Consider the following 16,904-nt stretch of genomic DNA (forward strand, 5'->3'; position numbering starts at 1 on the left):
AGATCCAAGTATATAATATCAAAGTTATTCCCTGCATCCAGTTCCTTTGTGACTGTATCATAGTATCCAATCAAATTGGTCAGGCAACACTTCCCCTTAACAAAACCATGCTGTGTCTGAGCTATAACTAAAGTCTTGTCTAAATGATCCTGCAGTGCTTCTTTAACTAGTGCCTCCATTAATTTTCCTGGAACAGAAGTTAAACTCACAGGTCTATAATTACTTGTGTCAGCCTTTGATCCTCCTTTGTGAATTGGGGTCACATTTGCACATCTCCAGTCTGTGGGTACCTCCCCTGAGTTCAAGGAAAGTCTCATAATTATGGCTAAGGGTTTGCTTACTTCCTCTGCTGCCTCCTATAATATAACTGGATAGATCCCATCCACCCCGGGTGCCTTTCTTGTGTTTATCTTCAACAATTTCTCCTCCACTTTACTCTCAATTATTACAAGATTCTCTAGCTTTCTGCTAGAGTTGAATACACCTCTGGCTTTCCCCTCGCTAAATAACTCCTCATGTGTGAATGTCGATGCAAAATATTCATTTAGTTTGTTAGCTACCTGAGCAGGATCATCAACAGTTGACCCATCGATATCAAGTGGACCAATCTAATTCATGCCCTTCCTTCTAGAGTTTACATAAGTAAAGAACTCTTTGCTGTTTTTCTTTGCATCCCTTGCCAAAGATTTCTCGTAATCTGCCTTCGCCTGCCTAACCTCCTTTGTAACTTGGTTACAGATCAACTTGTATCTATCATAGGCTTCTGTGTCATGTGTTAATTTGTATGTATCCCATGCATGTTTCTTCTCTGCCATATGCCTCATCAGTTCATCTGACATCCATTTAGGCCTAAACCTTGAACAATATTTCTTAATTGGTATGTAAAGCCTAGTAGCTTCCAAGATAAGTCCTTTGAATGCTTCCCATTTTGCATTTGCTGTTGGTAACATAATCAGTTGGTCCCACTGTATAGAATTCAAATACTGTCTCAGTCCATCGTAGTCGCCTTTACAAAAGCAATAACCTTTCCCTTTACCCCTAATGGTAGTTACCTCTTTGAGTAAATCCCACTTCAACACACTGTGATCACTGCCACCTAGTGGTTCATTTATCTGCAGATTCTTAATGCATGAAGAATCACTACTGATAATCAAATCAAGAGTATTCCTCCCTCTAGTTGCCTCCCGAACATACTGATGTAGAAAACAATCATCCAATAAATCCACAAAAGCCTGGCTAGTGTGTGAGTGACCAGTCCCCAAATTCCAGTCAATATCTGGGAAATTAAAATCTCCCATTATAAGACTCTCTGATTTACTGGCCCACTCTATTTCCCTGTACAGTTTCTTATTGTACTCATCAGAGTCATTAGGCCTATAGCACACTCCTACTCTCAATTTTGATCTCCCAATGCTTATGTCACACCAAACTGATTCGACACTGCACTGTCAAGCGATGTCCACTGGCTTCACTTCCTTGGATTTTATGTATTTCTTAACTAATAGCATAACCCCTCCTCCCTTCCTATCCAGTCCATCTTTTCTGTAGACGTTGTACTCCCCAAATTCCAGTTCTGCATTCCTTATATCTGTGTGACACCATGTCTCTGATATCCCAACAATATCTGCCTTTGATGTTTTGAGCAATACCTTAAATTCATCAAATTTATTTACTAAACTCCTAGCATTGGTGTACACGCAAGTATACATGCACCTATTTCTATTCTTAGCTACCCTAACACAACCTATGTGTTTACTTGTACCGCAATGACTCCCAGCAGTCTCTGAAATATCCTGCATCTTGTTTTTCAGGCTTCTGCTCATTCCAATAGAAGCAGTGCAAGAATCTCTTTCACCTCTGCCAGTGGCTACTGTTAATCCATTAGTCTTTGTCTCCCCCCAAGCTAGCAGTTTTCCGACCCACCTAACACTGCCTTGATAGCATCAGCAAATATTCTTGCACCCTTTCTGCTCAGCAACAAACATGCTCGCCATGTTTGTTGCTGATGGCACCACAGTTTGGTAGGAAGAAATCCAGGTGTAAGTGCAAGAAATGTATCTTCAATGACATGTTGCACCCCAGTTTATCATAAGAAGTATTGAGATCTTCCATAGGCTGCCTGTAGTTGCTGGCTTTAGCATTTCCTAGAAAACAAGTCGAAACATTTCAAAAGGCTTTCCACACTCATTTCTCGCTATCACTAAGAACACATTCGAACTGTTCATCTTTGAAAAGTTGTCCTATTTGTGGGGCAACGAAAATGTCTGCCTTAATCTTCTTTGTACTGTCTTGGGAATTTCTCTTGCAAGTATGTGAATGCAGGACTTTTCACTTCTAAAGCCTTCATAATTTTTCAAGAACCCCAGTTTGATGTGGAGTGGTGGAAGCAAAACTTTATATGGATCTGCCAGAGGTTCAAATGCTATGTTCTTCATTCCAGGTGTTAATGATTTTCTTTGAGGCCAACTCCTCTTCTTGTAATGTATATCCTTGTCACAACTATCCCACCCGCAGAGAAAGAAACAATACTTAGTGTAGCCCTTTTGTAGTCCTAATAAAATGGTGATTACCTTTAAATCACCACATATATGCCACTCATACCTCTGATAGTGTATGTCTAAGAGGATGTTCTCCATGTTTATATATGTTTCTTTTTTGTGGACAGCATATAAAAGGGGTATTGAAGGCAGCATATTTCCATTGTGTAATAACATAGCCATGGACACCAGAGCAGGCTATTTTGCAAGGCGGTGCATGTAGGAATAAATTTTCTGTTCACCAAATTTTTGAATACATGCATTATCTTAAGTCAAGTTATTAAAAATTGTGTATTACTTCGAAATCCAAAGGTGGTGTGCTTGCACTACCTTGCACCATGCTGCTGGCATCCATGAACACAGCCTTAAAGCTAATCTTAGAGGCATCTTTAAATATTCGTCATTATTTGGGAATGTGGCTCATGTTCATTACTGCCATTAGACAATCAACATCCTTACAACAGTGAGTTCATCTTCTGTTTGATAGAATTTATCATTGTCTTTATTTCGAGTATGAAATGTTGTCACTTTCACAGAATGATCTAGAAGATTCCACTGTTGGAGCCTAGAGGCCAAACGCTCTGCCTTATTCTTTGGCAGTTTGAGACCCCTGATGAGGTCATTAAGCTCACTTTCTGTGATCTTATGTGGTTCAGAAGGATAAAGGTTTGGATATGATGGTGGATCCCTTGATGTAGACAACTGCTGTATATCTTCATGTATATCAAGTTGATGTTCATCAGTGTCTTCATCCTCATCAGATTGGAGAGAAAAATGGGTAGTTTAGGAATAGGCAGTACTTCACCATGAGGCATAGAATGAATTGCAGATATTTGGATATGTCACTGTCTACTTTTTTTTTTATCGTCATTCTTTTTCTAATAGGAGGCACCATACAGAAGTAACGGTCTGTGATATGATTTGTTGGCTCCCTCCATATCATGGGCACTGTGAAAGGCATAAAACATCCCTTTCGATTCGCCCACATGTTGAGTTTTGATGAATAGGTAGTGCAGCATATGTGTGGAGCCAAGTTCTTGTCCTAGTCACCTACTTTACACCCAAAGTACAAGAAGTAGGCTTTTTTTATGGCTTGAATTAAGGGTTGCTTTTTTGAAGCTAATGTGACTTTTCCACATACATAACAGAAATGGTGCAGACTATTCACACAATTATGGGGAATGTTAATCTTACCTGACACAAATACTGCACAAAAATTAGGAATCTCACAGAGAACAACCGTTAACTGAGAACAAATTGCCCAGTACCTATCAGTATTCAAGGATTACTGCAACAGAGTTGAAGATGCATTTGAGGCGATAACAACTTATGTGATGCAGAGTGAGGCAACAGTTGCCGATGGTGGTGTGATAAGTGTGTGGTGGTACTGAAACTGCGTTGTTGTCATTAGTGTTTTTTTTTTTCTGTGTTCAGCAGAATGAAATTTGTCAAGATTTGATGTTTTTGTAACGTTTTACGTGTGGACCAGTGTCATCAGTGAAGATGTGACAAACTTCATGAAACACATTGTATTTCCAAATCTTGTATTAAAATTAATAGATATGCCTTATAAAAAATATCAAAATTTTCTAGTGACTTTGTGGATAGTTAAAGATCTGTCACTTCAAGTTACATCATAAATACAAATTAATGAATCATTCATTTTTGAAGGTGAATGGTGGCAAAAATGAAGATTGTCTTAAAAGGCATGCAGCCCCATTTAAACTTCGTGAAAAATTCAATGCAAGCTCACTGCTCAGTAAAGTTACTCATTTTAACATGTGTCAAAACAAATAAAATATCTAATGAACGTGACTGATTCAGACTAACAGAAGATAAGTGGTTTCACTAATTCCTCTAGATGAGTCACCGAACAAGTTGCAACTTGCTACAATTTCCAGATAGTCAGTCACTGAACTTTTTGATCACACATATATTTGATTTGCAACTTGGTGTGAATGTGTCAATAAAATTAATATTCAGATTCAATGCAAACTAGCAAGTAATTAAATAAAATATTAACTTATAATTGTTTAATAAAAGGCAAACTTATGCTGCTCCGAGAAAAGTGTCACGAGAAGAGACAAACCTCGGTACATATTTACACCAGAGGCAAATTCCTCTAAAATGCACACAATCTGAGTCACTGTAACAAGTTGCAAACTTGTTACTGAACTTGTAACATGAGGAGTTACGAATTTGTAACTCTTCATGTTTACTGAAGAGTTACCACATCATTTTACACTTAATACCATTGGCTATATTACAAGGATCCACTAAACCTGTCTTCAGGCTTATAAACAGAGCCAGGTTACTGGTACACATGAACAGTTTGTGTACCAGTAACCTAAGTATACAGACTTAAAGATAGGGTTCAGCAGAATCCTGAAATATGCAACAGTGTATTGAGATGTAATGTATTTTTTTTTTGTTTAACTTCTTATGACTAAACAGTGTATTACACCCTTTCAAGCAATGGAATATAGCCTTTGGTTGGCACACTATGGCCACACATGATGATGTGGCAGAAATTTCTCAAACAAGTGTGCCTTTGGCCTCAAGGCTTCATTATTTGGCAGCATTCCATTGGTCAACAAGGTGTCTCTGTAGCCAGGTGGGCAGGAGCAGCAGTGCGTAACACACGCTTCTTGATTAGACCTGGGTTCGAGCCCGTGCCCACCAAATATGGAGGATGCAGAAAGGTCAGGGAATGACCACCGCATATCCCCAGAGCAATATGGTTTTAGTTGCTAATGCTCCTAAAAACCAAATAACAAACTGGTCAACAGGAGAATGCTGCCATTTAATCTCAGGCTTTGGCATATGTATAAAAGCCTCACGTCCAAATGGAGCAGTCTTAGTTTAAAAGCAAAGGTGTGAGAAACTGTTACCAGGTATGCTGGATTAGAGAAATATAAATTTAGTTGAATATTTTGTTTAATTTTAATTTATTTTTAACAGTTTGTGTAATACACTATTATTTGGAAGTATTGCTTTGTTTTAATGTTTTGTATTGCTTTGTTTTAAACAAACATAAAATTGTTTTAATGTAAATTTAATTTGTCCTCTATTACCCTTAATTATAGTTCATGTATGTTCTGATGATGGGATGCTGAAATTCCACTTTTATAAAATAACTTTGTATTATCCGTATGGTAAAAGAGTAATTCATTACAAAAATTAATTATAGATTGTTAACTTGTAGCACCATTTTCAACTTTATATATTAAATAATGTTGAATTTAAAATAATATAAATAAAAATAACAAGAATAAAATAAAATCCTTACGCCGTCCATCAGCAGTATTTTCTGATTCCAGGACAATATCTGTAAAATGCAAATATGAAGGAATACGATTACCAAACTTACAATTAGAAGACTTTGTTATTGTTGCTATTTTTTCCCATGAAAACATCCTTAAAACTTTAAGATGGATATTTAAATATAACTTGAAACAGGGAAAATCAATAAATATGTTGCCTCTGTTCAAAATTGAACAGAGGCAACATATTTAATAATAGTAATAATAGTTTGCTTACTTTTTTTTGTAGCATACATTCTTCCAGTATATACTATTAATTTTCCAGTACAGTTGATAGTTGAATGAGTCAAAGGGAAAGTTTTCATCAATCACATAATACACGGTGTCTCAAAAATACACGGCATAACTTCAGGAATGAGTTCCTCGTATGTAGACAATAAAAATATTTTATATCAACATAGTTCCAGAAATGCTTGGTTCTCGAGTTATTAACTGGAATGTCTTACCCTCCTGTCTTATCTTACCTCCTTCATCACAAGGTACTGAAAGAATCTGGTGGTTTTCCATTCTGACCATGTACTCAAATCAGGAGCAAGCGGATATGCACTTTATGTACGGTTTGGCAGGCGGCAATGCTCTGGAAGCTGTTCATTTGTACCACGAAAGGTTCCCAGAATGAAAATGTCCATACAGGAAAAGGTTTGAAGGTATCCATCACTGCCTTTGTGAACATGGGACCTTTACACCTCGTGCTGCTGACAGCGGACGACCAAGATCTACGACTCCTGAAGTAGAGAGGTGGACCAACTGCCTGGCCCCCATGCTCACTTGATTTAAACCCACTAGATTTCTTCTTGTGTGGCCATTTAAAGTCATTGGTGTATTCAACTCCTGTAGCTGATGTGGAAACTCTCCGCAATCGAATTGTGGCAGGTTGTGAGACAATACGAAACTTTCCAGGAATTTTGTATCATCTTTGTGAGTCCATGAGACATCGATGTGAGGCCTGTATTCAGGCAGAAGGTGGACATTTTGAACAATTACCATAAGGTGATGTGAACAGTTAAGTGTCATAGACAGACCTTCAAAACTCGGAAACCAAGCATTTCCGGAACTATTTTGACATAAAATAGTTTTATTGTCTACATATGAGGAATTCATTCCTGAAGTTATGCCGTGTATTTTTGAAACACCCTGTATAACCCAGAAATATTCTATGGCATCTACAGCTATTGAGATCCAATGGCTGTAAACTCCATGAAAAATAGTATCATTCAAATATTTGTGAAAGCATACTTTGTGCAATAGATAGTAGCAGTAACATCCTAAAAGCATCTATGATTATCTGGGAAAAAGGTAGCATATGGTGGGGTGCTACGTGGCCTTCTATTATGACATGGGTTGCCTGTCTGTGGACACACTGAATGGAAAATTTTGGTGAAACTAAAGCAGTTGCCCTTGACATTTCAAAGGCTTTTGACCTTGTTTGGCATAATTAAGCTTTTAAATAAGCTTATGATTTGTAAACTGTTTTTATTATTTTTTTTTTGTAATTGGATATCCAATTTTCTCTCTGATTGCTCACTGCAGGTCATGGTAGATGACACTGTCTTCTAACTTCTTCACTAATGCTAGTGTTTCCCAAGTTCTTTCTCCCACGCTTTTCCTCTTGTATATTAAATTTACTTCTTCCATCGAGTGGAAATCCTATACATAGTTTTGCAGATGATTGCACATTACATTCCACCTACATAAAAAAGGCACCTGCGGTGAATGGGATCTATCCAATTATATTAAGGGAGGCAGCAAAGGAGGTAAGCAAACCTTAGCCATAATTATGAGAGCATCCTTGGATTCAGGAGATTCTATGGACGGAAGATGTGTGAATGTATCCCCAATTCATAAAGGGGGATCAACAGGCGATGTAATTCAGACCTGTTAGCTTAATGTCTGTCCTAGGGAAAATAATGGAATCACTGATTAAAGAAGTAATGCAGGACCATCTGGACAGGCATGCATTTATACTGTAATTACAGCATGGGTTTGTGAAGGGGCAGTCTTTTGTAACCAATCGGATAGGTTACTATGATGCAGTGACCAAGAAACTGGATGCAAAAAATAATTTTGACATCATATATAATAATAAATATTTTGTTTATACTCCAGGACGACAACCAAATCAGTAGAGTTTTTACAATAAATCGTCAATACAAATATTTATCGTATTCAGTAGTCACGGGCTTGAACTCCAGTCCACTCAAGGAATGTGTACTATGCACTCTCGCTCCTGACCACTCGGCTATGTCAAGCCTATATTTTGATTTCAGGAAGGTTTTTGATACTAGCACATGAAAACTGGTGTACAAACTGGAGCAATGTAGCATGAAGCAAGTCTGCTATAGATAAAGGGATGGTTAAGTGGAAGAACACAAGAGAGTGGTTATCACTGGGCATTGCTCTTCTTGGACTAATGTTATTAATGAAGTTCTCTAGAGTTCATGTGCTGGGCCCATTGTTGTTTTCAATATTTATCAATGATATTGATGAAGGTATATCAGGCTTAATGTCTAAGTTTGCAGATGATGTCGTTAACCACCCTGTGAACTTAATAACTCACCCTGACGACAGTCATCAGGGTGAGTTACTGCAACAAGATCTAGGAAAATTGGTTTGATGGGCTGAGAAATGGCAGTTGAAGTTTAACATTGACAAATGCAAGGTACTGCATAAGGGTAACAGTAACCCTAGAGTAACTCATCAAATGTGTGTGGTACTACACTCAGGTTAGTGAAGAATGAAAAAGACCTTGGGGTAATTGTGCAATCAGATATGAAATTCTCTGAGCAGTGCAGACATGCTGCCAGGACAGTTCATGGGGTTTTGTCAATGATATATAGAGAAACTTTGCCAGCAGTTATAAGGACATGATTATCCCTTGGTTAATCCCATGGTTAGGCTGCATCTTGAGTACCATATACAGGTCTGGGGGCCTCAATTTAGGAATGATGTAGATCTGCTGGAATGGGTGTATTGAAGGGCAAGTAGACTGGTGAAGGGAACAAAAGGGTACTCTTACCTAGAAAGACTTCAGTTCTGCAAATTGCAGCATCCCGAGACTAGGCGCATGCAGGGAGATCAGGGAGGTATTTAAAGCCTCGAATGGATTGAGTAAGCTGAATGTTAATGGCATTCTTCCATTTGCTGAGACTACACACATGAGGGGACATAAATTCAAGTTGGGGGAAGGACAGTTGCATGATAGATGTGTGGAAGTTTTCCTTCAGGCAGTTGATTGTTGGAACAGGCTTCCATCTGTTGTGAAAGTGAATGGTTGAATAAATTCAAGGAAGAACTAAAATTCTTGGTAGGTATGGATGGGTGAACTGTGTTGGTTTTCTTTTGGGCAATGATATATAAACTTGTTTTCTTGCATCATTTGCCACTACTACTACCTTCCAGTTTGAGAAACCTTGCCTTGCACAAACAGTTCCACTTCTTGAATTTCCATTATGAATTCCTGAAATGCTGATCAACAGGTAATTCTCCAGTGGGACAAAGATAACTTAGTTAATTTCAATTCTTGTAAAACTCTGTCCTGTCTTATATCTTGCAAAAAAGGATTCTTCTGCTCCTATTAGCATTAGTAGAGGCATACGATGCAAGCTTATGCAGCATCAGCCAAAAAAAACAATTCCACTTCACCCCTCTGTTCGTTCGAAATACCTGTCCAGCTGAGCCTTAAATTTATTTAGGCTATCAACTTCCACAACAAGGGATGGGAGTCTATTCAACCAACCAACTATCCGCTGGCTAAAGGGAAATTTCTGCACATCTATCCTACATCTGTCTTTCCTCAATTTGAATTTATGCCCTCTCAGGTGATTATTCTGAGCAAGAGGAAGACTCCCATCAGCATTGCGCATGCTCAAACCATTCAAGGCTTTATACACCTCGCCGGTGCCTAGTCTCCAGACACCATAATTTGTAAAACTTAAGCCTTTCTTCGTATGAGCAACCCTTAGTTCCATTCACTAATCTTGTTGCCCTTCTCTGTACTCATTCCAGCAGCTCTACATCCTTCTTGAAATGAGGCCTCCAGACCTGTATACAGTACTCAAGGTGTGGCCAGACCATTGCCTTATACAAGGGAATAATCACCTCCTTATCCCTGCTAGAAAAATTCCTGTATATCGTTGACAAGACACCGAGCTACTCTTGCATCCCGTCTGCACTGCTCAGAGAACTTCATTTTTGCCTGCACAATTACTCCCCGGTCCTCTTCATTCTCTAGCACTGTCAGTGTAGTACCACAGAGTTGATATGTTGCTCTAGGGTTGCTGTTTCCCATATGTAGTACTTTACATTTGTCAATGTTAAACTTCATTTGCCACCTCTCAGCCCATCTGTTCAACCTTTCCAGATCCTGTTGCAGCAGAATAGCATCAGTAGTATCCTTAACAACCCTGCCAACCTTTGTATCATCTGCAAACTTGGACATTAAGCTTGATATACCATTATCAATATTATTTATAAATACAGAAAACAATAATGGACCCAACACTGAACCCCGAGGAACTCCACTAATAACATTAGTCCACAGTGAGTAGTGTCCATTGATTACCACTCTGTCTTCTCCCCCTCAACCACCCCTTTATCCATAGCAGCAATTTGCCTCCAATGCCACACTGCTCCAATTTGTGCAGCAGTCTTCCATGTGCAACAGTATCAAAAGCCTTTCTAAGATCCAAATATATAATATCAAAGTTGTTCCCTGCATCCAGTTCTTTTGTGACTGCATCATAGTATCCAATCAAATTGGTCAGGCAAGACTTCCCCTTAACAAAACCATGCTGTGTCTGAGCTATAACTGAAGTCTAGTCTAGATGATCCTGCAGTGCTTCTTTAACCAGCGTCTCCATTAATTTCATGGAACAGAAGTGAAACTCACAGGTCTATAATTACTTGTGTCAGCCTTTCATCCTCCTCTGTGAATTTGGGTCACATTTGCACATCTTCAGTCCATGGGTACCTCCCCTGAGTCCAGGGAAGCTCTCATAATTATGGCTAAGCATTTGCTTACTTCCTTTGCCGTCTCCTTTAATATAACTGAATAAATTCCATCCACCCCAGGTGCCTTTCTTGTGTTTATCTTCAACAATTTCTCCTCCCCTTTACTCTCAGTTATTACAAGATTATTTAGCTTACTGCCAGAGTTGAATACACCTCTGGCATTCCCCCAGAATACTTTCATTAGCTTAAAAATATTGCACAATTTGATGGTGCCCTACAACATCAGAATTTCTTACAAAAATCAGTTGTTTTTTAAATGGCTGTTTGAGGTAATGTTCTATATTAAACACATGCTGAAATGCCATGTGTATTTATTGCTTCCACTGTGGATTTACATTTGTAGTTTTAAGGGTTGTCAGCATATGGCAACAGTCAAGCACAGAATAAAGAATGTTACCAGTAAATTTCTTCTTATCTCTAGCACTCTTTTAGTCAAAGTTATTTGCATTTTCATGGCTCACCCATGTATCAACATTATTTTCATTTGTTTAATCAGATAATGTAATTAATAAATAAAACAACTCTTTCTGTAACTCATAATACTGTTTAACATTTTCTCATCAGGTGTATCCTGTCTGAGAGTGAATTATTTTAAATTATAATGATTAGAGTAAGTTTGATTTACCTGTACATCTAGGTTCTTGATTGCTCCATTCTCCTATGGATAGACATACTCTCACTGGTTCTCCAATCATCTGAAAATCTGGGAGACATCGATATTGTACAATACTTTCATATGTTGTTGTGCCATTTGCTAGAAACCCTTGTCCATTTGCAATAGCACTTGGTGTGCCACAGTCAACCACTAAAAAGAAAGTATTTAGCATATAAGTACTAAAGTAGTAAGATTTATTTATAAAATTTCAGAAAATTTCTAATGATACAGTTATACAGGTTACTGGGGGGGAACAAAAAACACAGAAGGAAAAATTTCATGTTACTGTTTGTGTGAGTTCCTCTTCCTTAAAAAATATTTTAATGTTGTGTTCTTGCAAAGAATTTTGTAACTGCTTTTTCAGAATACTGCTCTAAGTTCTCAGAATTCATTCTTTGGACATATGAAGTTGTGGGAGATAAATATCTTTTATGCAGAAGTGGAACTATTCTGGTCATCTTTTCACTATTTTAAGCCTATAAAAGAGATGGGCCTTTTTATTTGGTAACAGTTCTCTTATAAGTCACCAACTTTTGCTTATCACAAGCTGCAACATGCTACTTTTTTTTTTTACCCTAAATCAGAGAGTGAGCAAGCATGTTAGTTCAACAATAGAAAAACAGTTGATAAATTGATTAAAAAAAAAAAAAAAAGTAGCTTTATGAGACAGTTTGTGGTCATAATTTGTGCTTGCAAAAATATAATGATCAAAATGCAGGCATACGAAAGAAGTGAATTTGGAAATTTTACAGATCTCTGCATTCAGCTTCTATCTGAGAATGTCCAACGATTTTCAAGGAAAAAAAAAACCCAAGAGTAACTTCAACCATGAAGGCTTCTCATTTCATATTAGAGATGACATTGCTGTCTACAGAATTACCTAAAATTGCCAATATTTTTTTATATATTTAAGACTTCATCTTAGAAGTGTTCATTTAAAAACATAAGAGCAAAGGGAAAAAAAAATCAGATATAGAGTACTGATTTGTAAAGTTGTATCTAGAATTAAAAGAAATAAATGGACAAAACAAAGAATGAAAAGTTTGAACTTTAAAATAGATATAGAAAACAAAAGAGACTGATAGAAAACAACTTTAAGAAAGCAGTTAGATAGCAATTAGTTAGAAAGCAGTTAGGCAAACAAATGCCAAACTAGTGATGGGCATAATCAAGAATCATAATCAAAATAATCTACTGTTACCAAGAGCAAAGGGAAGGGTTTTTGCTTTTGTAAAGGTGATTATAATGGTCTCAGACATTTTTAAATTCTATGCAGTGGAACCAACTGATGAAGTTACCAACAGCAAATTCTAAATAGGAAGCATTCAGGAAAGTAACTGCAGGAGCTACCAGGCTTTTTATATCAACTGAAAGATATTGTTCAAGGCTTGGTTCTAAATGGATGTTAGATGTACTGATGAGACTTGTGCCAAAGAAGAAGAATGAATGGTATGCATATAAATTATCAGGTGATATGGAAGCTTACAATAGATATAAATTATTCTGTAATCAAGGCCTAGAGGAGGTTAGGCAAGGTAAGGCAGATTATGAGAAGTCTCTGACAAAGAATGTAAAGTTAAGCAGTAAAGACTTTGTTTGTTTGTTTTGTTATTTGGTTTTTAGGAGCATTAGCAACTAAGGCCATATTTCTCCGGGGATATGCGGTGGTCATTCCCTGACCTTTCTGTATTTGGTGGTCACGGGCTCGAACCCTGGTCTAATCAAGAAGCGTGTGCTACGCACTACTGCTCCTGCCCACCTGGCTACGGAGGTGCCAGTAAAGATTACTTTAATTACATAAATACTAGACGACAAGGTATGAATCACATTTCTCTACCCAACTAGGTATAAATGGTTTAATTGTTGATGATACTGCTCAGGTTGTTGACAAAAAACTGAATAGGCATTTTGCATCTACTTTCTAAGGAATTTTTTCCTAAGGAATTTTTTTAGGGATGGGAATGATAGCTCTGCATTTGCTTCTATCTGATAATGTTCAATGATTTTCAAGAAAAAAACCAAAGAGTAACTTTAACCATGAAGGCTTCTCATCGCATTAGCATTAGTTAGAGGCATTTGATGCAAGAAAGCAAGCTTATGCAGCATCAGCCAAAAAAAAAAATTTTTTTTTTTTTTTTCATATTAGAAAAAAAATCATATTAGAGATGATACTAGCAAATGATTTTTTGATGATAAAGCGGAGGAGAAATTATTGAAAATAAACTTAAAAAAAGGCACCTGGGGTGGAGTGGATCTATCCAATTATATTAAGGGAGGCAAGCAAACCTTTATCCCTGAGTAATCTTGGATTTCAGAGAGGGGTTCCTATGGACTGGAGATGTGAAAATTTATCCTGTATTTTGTATCAAAAAGTGACATGAGTAAGTAAATAAATGTTAGCTTGACTTCTGTTCTAAGGAATATAATGGAATCACTGGTTAAAGAAATAATGCATCACCATATAGACAGGAATGCAGTTATAATTCAATCACAGCATGAATTTAAGAGGCAGTTTTATTTGACTAATCTGGTTGGATACAGTGATGCAGTAACAAAAGAACTGGTTGCAAAAAATAATTTATAATTTTGATATGTATTTAAGATTTCAGAAGGGCTTTTGATACTGTTGCACACAAAAGATTGCTGTACAGACTGGAGCAGGGTGGCAGTAAGTGTATGTTGCTGTTATGGATAAATGGATGGTTGAGTGGGAGAAGACAGAGTGGTTGTCAATGGGCACTGCTTTTCTTGGACAAAATTTATTAGTGGAATCCCATAGGATTCAGTGCTGGGCCTGTTGTTGTTTCATGATTTATTAATGATATTGATAATCAGTGTATGTCATGGCAACAGTATCTAGTAAAATTAGGCAAATGGGCTGAGAAGTGACTTATAGTTTAACACTGACAAATTCAAGATATTTCATATGTGGAGCAATAATCCCAGATTAACATACCAACTGTATGGTATTACACACTCAGGATAGTGGAGAATGAAAAAGAACTGGGATAACTGTGCATTCAAATATGTAATTTATGAGCAGTGAAGAACATCTCATGGGGTTTTGTGGATGTTATACTGCAATTTTGTTAGCAGGGATAACGAATTAATCATCCATTATATAAAGCAATGGTTAGGTAACATCTTGAGTACTGACATAGGTCTGGAAGGATGTGGATCTCTTGGAATAGGTGAACAGAGAACAGCAGTGAGACTAGTGAGAGGACCAAAAGGGTGTTCTTACCTAGAAAGGCTTCAGTTCTGCAAATTGCAGCATTTGGAGAGTAGGCACCTGCGAGGTGATCAGATTGAGGTGTTTAAGACTTTGAATGGCTTGGCAAACTTAATGCATGAAATCCTTCATGTTGCTGAGATTATGTGCATGAGGGGATGAGAGTTCACATTAGCATTAGTAGAGGCATATGATGCAAGAAAGCAAGTTTATGCAGCATCAGCCAAAAAAAAAAAAAAAAAAAAAACCACTTCCATTTCACCCCTCCATTTGCTCGAAATACCTGTCAAGCTGAGCCTTAAATTTATTTAAGCTATCAACTTTTACAACAAGGGATGGAAGTCTGTTCCACCAACCAACCACCTGCTGGCTAAAGGCAAATTTCCACACATCTATCCTACATCTGTCTTTCCTCAATCTGAATTTATGCCCTCTCAGGTGATTATTCTTAACAAGAGGAAGAATCCCATCGGTATTGAGCATGCTCAAACCATTCAAGGCTTTATACACCTCTTTCAGATCACCTTGCAAGTGCCTAGTCTCCAGACACTGTAATTTTCAAAACTTAACCCTTTCTTCGTACGTGCAACCCTTTGTTCCATTCACTAATCTTGTTGCCCTTCTCTGTACTTGTTCCAGCAGCTCTACATCCTTCTTGAAATGAGGCCTCCAGACCTGTATACAGTACTCAAGGTGTGGCCTGACCATTGCCTTATACAAGGGAATAATCACCTCCTTATCCCTGCTAGAAAAATACCTGTATATCATTGACAAGACACCATGAGCTACCCTTGCAGCCCATCTGCATTGCTCAGAGAACTTCATATCTGCCTGCACAATTACCCCCCGGGTCCTTTTCATTCTCTACCACAGTCAGTGTAGTACCACAGATATATGATATCAAAGTTATTCTTTGCATCCGGTATTCCTTTGTGACTACATCATAGTATCAAATCAAATTAGTCAGACAAGACTTCCTCTTAGCAAACCCATGCTGTGTCCGAGCTATAACTGAAATCTTGTCTAGATGATTCTGCAATGCTTCTTTAACCAGTGCCTCCATTAATTTTCCTGGAACAGAAGTTAAACTAACATGTCTGTAATTATGTGTGTCTCCCTTTGATCCTCCTTTGTGGATTGGGGTCACATTTGCACATCTTCAGTCCATGGGTACCTCCCCTGAGTCCAGGGAAGCTCTCATAATTATGGCTAAGCATTTGCTTACTTCCTTTGCTGCCTCCTTTAATATAACTGAATAAATTCCATCCACCCCAGGTGCCTTTCTTGTGTTTATCTTCAACAATTTCTCCTCCCCTTTACTCTCAGTTATTACAAGATTATCTAGCTTACTGCCAGAGTTGAATACACCTCTGGCATTCCCCTCGCTGAATAGCTCCTCATGTGTGAATGTCGATACAAAATATTCATTTAGTTTGTTAGCTACCTGAGCAGGATCATCAACAGTTCAACTATCGATATCAAGTGGACCAATCTGATTCATCCCCTTCCTTCTAGACTTTGCATAAGTAAAGAACTCTTTGCTGTTTTTCTTTGCATCCTTTGCCAAAGATTTCTCGTCATCTGCCTTTGATTGCCTAACTTCCTTTGTAACTTGGTTATAGACCAGCTTATATCTATCATAGGCTTCTGTGTCACATGTTAATTTATATGTATCCCATGCATTTTGCTTCAAGGCCATATGTCTCATTAGTTCAACTGACATCCATTTAGGCCTAAACCTTGAACAATATTTCTTAGTTGGTATGTAAAGCCTAGTAGCTTCCAAGATAAGTTCTTTTTGAATGCTTCCTGCTTCCCATTTTGAATTTGCTGTTGGTAACATCATCAGTTGGTCCCACTGTATAGAATTTAAATACTGTCTCAGACCATCGTAGTCAACTTTATGAAAGCAAAACCCTTCCCTTTACCCCAGATGGTAGTTTTCTCTTTGAGTGAATACCACTTCAGCACACTGTGATCACTGCCACCTAGTGGTTTCTTTATCTGCAGATTCTTAATGCATGAAGAATCACTACTGATAATCAGATCAAGAGTATTACTCCCTCTAATTGCCTAGATGTAGAAAACAATCATCCAATAAATCCACAAAAGCCTTACTAGTGTGCAAGTGACCAACCCACAAATTC

The 16,904-nt window shown here is 37.7% G+C and overlaps 1 protein-coding gene across 1 annotated transcript in view; it reads right to left on the minus strand.

Annotated features, from left to right (window-relative positions):
• Nucleotides 1-16,904, minus strand: part of LOC150081074 (P-selectin-like) — a 265,101-nt gene that overhangs the window by 23,574 nt on the left and 224,623 nt on the right. Inside the window, 2 exon segments of the mRNA XM_090382138.1 lie at nucleotides 5,827-5,865; nucleotides 11,496-11,675. Coding sequence (XP_090238264.1) covers nucleotides 5,827-5,865; nucleotides 11,496-11,675 — 219 coding nt within the window.

This window comes from Mastigoproctus giganteus, chromosome 9, assembly GCF_048544385.1.
Source record: "Mastigoproctus giganteus isolate SK-2022 chromosome 9, ASM4854438v1, whole genome shotgun sequence".
NCBI classification, from domain to species: domain Eukaryota; kingdom Metazoa; phylum Arthropoda; class Arachnida; order Uropygi; family Thelyphonidae; genus Mastigoproctus; species Mastigoproctus giganteus.